This window comes from Aplysia californica, unplaced genomic scaffold (assembly GCF_000002075.1).
Source record: "Aplysia californica isolate F4 #8 unplaced genomic scaffold, AplCal3.0 scaffold00228, whole genome shotgun sequence".
In the NCBI taxonomy this organism is placed as follows: domain Eukaryota; kingdom Metazoa; phylum Mollusca; class Gastropoda; order Aplysiida; family Aplysiidae; genus Aplysia; species Aplysia californica.
The window spans coordinates 665,936-668,645 of record NW_004797498.1 but is presented as its reverse complement, the minus strand read 5'-3'; the positions used below and the strand labels follow the sequence as shown (position 1 = coordinate 668,645).

At 41.3% G+C, this 2,710-nt stretch overlaps 1 protein-coding gene across 1 annotated transcript in view; it reads right to left on the bottom strand.

Moving 5' to 3' along the window:
* LOC101858276 (mucolipin-3) overlaps positions 1–2,227 on the bottom strand; it is a gene marked incomplete in the record, with an annotated part of 73,219 nt that extends 70,992 nt beyond the window's left edge. Inside the window, 1 exon segment of the mRNA XM_005099872.3 lies at positions 2,009–2,227. Within this exon segment, the coding sequence (XP_005099929.2) occupies positions 2,009–2,050 (42 nt within the window).
* Positions 2,228–2,710: the final 483 nt, after the last annotated feature.

Below are 2,710 nucleotides of genomic sequence, written 5' to 3'. Positions count from 1 at the left end.
AAGGAAAAGGGGGGGGGGGGGGGAATGTTGTATTGTGTAACGTCATTTAATTTGATGTTCCTACCTTCATTAGATTCTAAATATATATATATATAGATTTTAAAATGTGTTATAATGTTAGAAGAGCGTTCCACCAAAACCGATTAGATCTGACACTGGCAGGCCCCTTACATGTGTGATTCCATAATTTACTTGTAATAATATCCTGTACTTTTTTAAAAATTATGCACGTTTAGGGTTAAAACAACCAATCTTCTTCGGACAGGTGGACACACGCCCTTATTTGTTCATTTTTGTTGTTGTTTCATGGGCTGTTCTAATTTTGATTTCATTCTGTTGTGAAACCTTTCTTTTTCACATTTTTACACTGATCTAAAAATCTCTAAATCTAGACTAGCTCTTGAAAATTGAAATAGATCTAGACCCAAAAATTTGCTCTTTCCCAGACCTCGCAGAATGGCAGAAAATGAAAGTTGGCGCCGAACTCTCGCAAATAGGCAAAAAATCACGAGACCGGAAGCCGGAAACCGCTCGTAGTTGTTATTCTCAACAGGGGTGAGGATAGCCTATGGCCCTATGTCTCGCTATTCTCACCCCCTTCAGGTGTGCTAACAACAATAAATACAGTAGGCTTATATATAGTCTATAGAGCACAGACACACACAGAGAAGAGCACAGGGAATAACTTAAGTTTCAAGTTTACTTTATTTAAGACTACCTGAGAATAACCCCAATGTATCGCTATTCTCCCCCCCCCCCCTCCCCCCCGCCCCCAGGGTCATGCCCGCTAACCTCAACCCTGATCCTTCTAGGGTCATTTCCGGTAAAACGAGGGGGTGAGAATAGCGAGACATGGGTTGTCCTTTATTTGGTCACTTTTAAGAACAAGCGGGCTAAACCAGATTTTGGGGGTTACCAGAAAGAAAGTGGCTATTCTCACCCGCCGGAAGTTCTCGCAAGATCAACTCCTCCCCTCTTCTCTCTCTCTCTCTGTCTCTTTCTGAATACTGTCTATCGGTGTGGACGATCAAATTGACCAAAACAAAGTTAAAAAATGATGTTAAAACACAAAAGTAAATTAATTTGGTTGTCTACAAAGATGCTACGGCTATTTAACTTTTTGAATCGAGCCGAACTACGCGGGTCGCCATTTTGCTTTGCCCGGAAATTCTCGCGCTACTCCTCTCTCTCTTTCTCTCTCTCTCTCTCCACTGCCCACAGACAGACAAAATTGTACGCTTTTTTTAGTAGGCTACAGTTGTAATGGAACGTTTGTTCACGGCACAGAATTCTACAATTTTTCTGTTATCACAGTACAGTGTAGAATTCTGTGGTTTAGGGTGAACGCAAAATTTGGTGAACGCGCACCGGGTGAGAATAGCCAAAAGACTCGCCTGCACTATTCTCACTCCGGGTGAGAATAGAGGTGGCCTACCAGAAATCTTGACCAACACTAAAAGTGGGCATTGCCCTTCCTATATGAGAAGTTTGGAGTCATTGGTAGTTTGGTTACAGAGGAAAGAAGAGGCTAGCCGTACTTAAAATGACGGCTAAACTGCTAGATCTAGATCTAGATCTAGATCTAGCTGTGATCTTGTAGTTCCGTTCATTAAAGTCCATGATCCATTTTTCTACATCCACAGAAGAAATCCAGAACCAGATCTAGATCTAGATCTAGATATCTAAGTCTTGATGATCACAAGGTCCAAATTGGCAATTTATAGGCAACACAAAGAACAGGGATGCAACCTCTAGAGGGGCCTAACTCAACTAACTGCAATACATCAAATATTATAAATCCAGGGCCCCCAGGGCCCCCCCCCCCCTTCCATATTTTATTAGGTCCCCTCTGAACCCCCCCCCCCCCCTACTCTTGTCTTTAACGAACGAAACTACAAAATCACCGATCTAGAAATCTAGCCTCAATTATTACATAATTTTTAAACAAAAAAACCCCCAGGAGGGCAGGGCTACGACGCTACAGTAGTTGTTCACACACAATACTCACATAATGATGAGACGTTTGCATCAGGTTATAAACACAGACCATAAGTCCATATAAACATTTGAATTTGTGAGACAGTACCCTTTATTATTCAACTCTCTCACTTCACAACAACACCCATCACAAAACTCGACAAATTGACGCCCTACTAATATGAAAGAAAACGATGTGTGTACTGGTAGGTCAGGGTAGGACCCAGTGGAGTGATGCGCTTGTTTATAGATCTACCTTCACACAAATGAGCTCCATAACAAACCTTCCACCGCCTCCCACTCAACTTCCTGGTGGCGCTCAGTCTTCGTATTTTTCAAAAATAAAATTGAATTGTATAATCTTGTATTGTGAACACATATTATTATTGTGCAAACTTCTTAGGTGGGATAGTCTTATTGCTTTGGAATCCGGGAAAATGGTAGGCTGTAAATCAGTGCTTGTCGAAACAGTGTGAAAATGTGATCAAGGAGATTAAAAGTAAGCTTGATTATGATGCAAATATTATTATATAGGCTACATTAAATTATAAGGAACGAATGTGGTTACGTTTGTTTGCTTTTGTAAAGTGTTTTACGGCGCTCGCAACTGCATAAGGTCATATGAGCGCGCGGGACACACCTAATATTTTCAGTTGGTAGGAAATTTTGAATTTTGCCCGGGTGGCGGCCGAAGCCTACTCTTATCGATTTTAGACCACTAAGGGATCTTTAA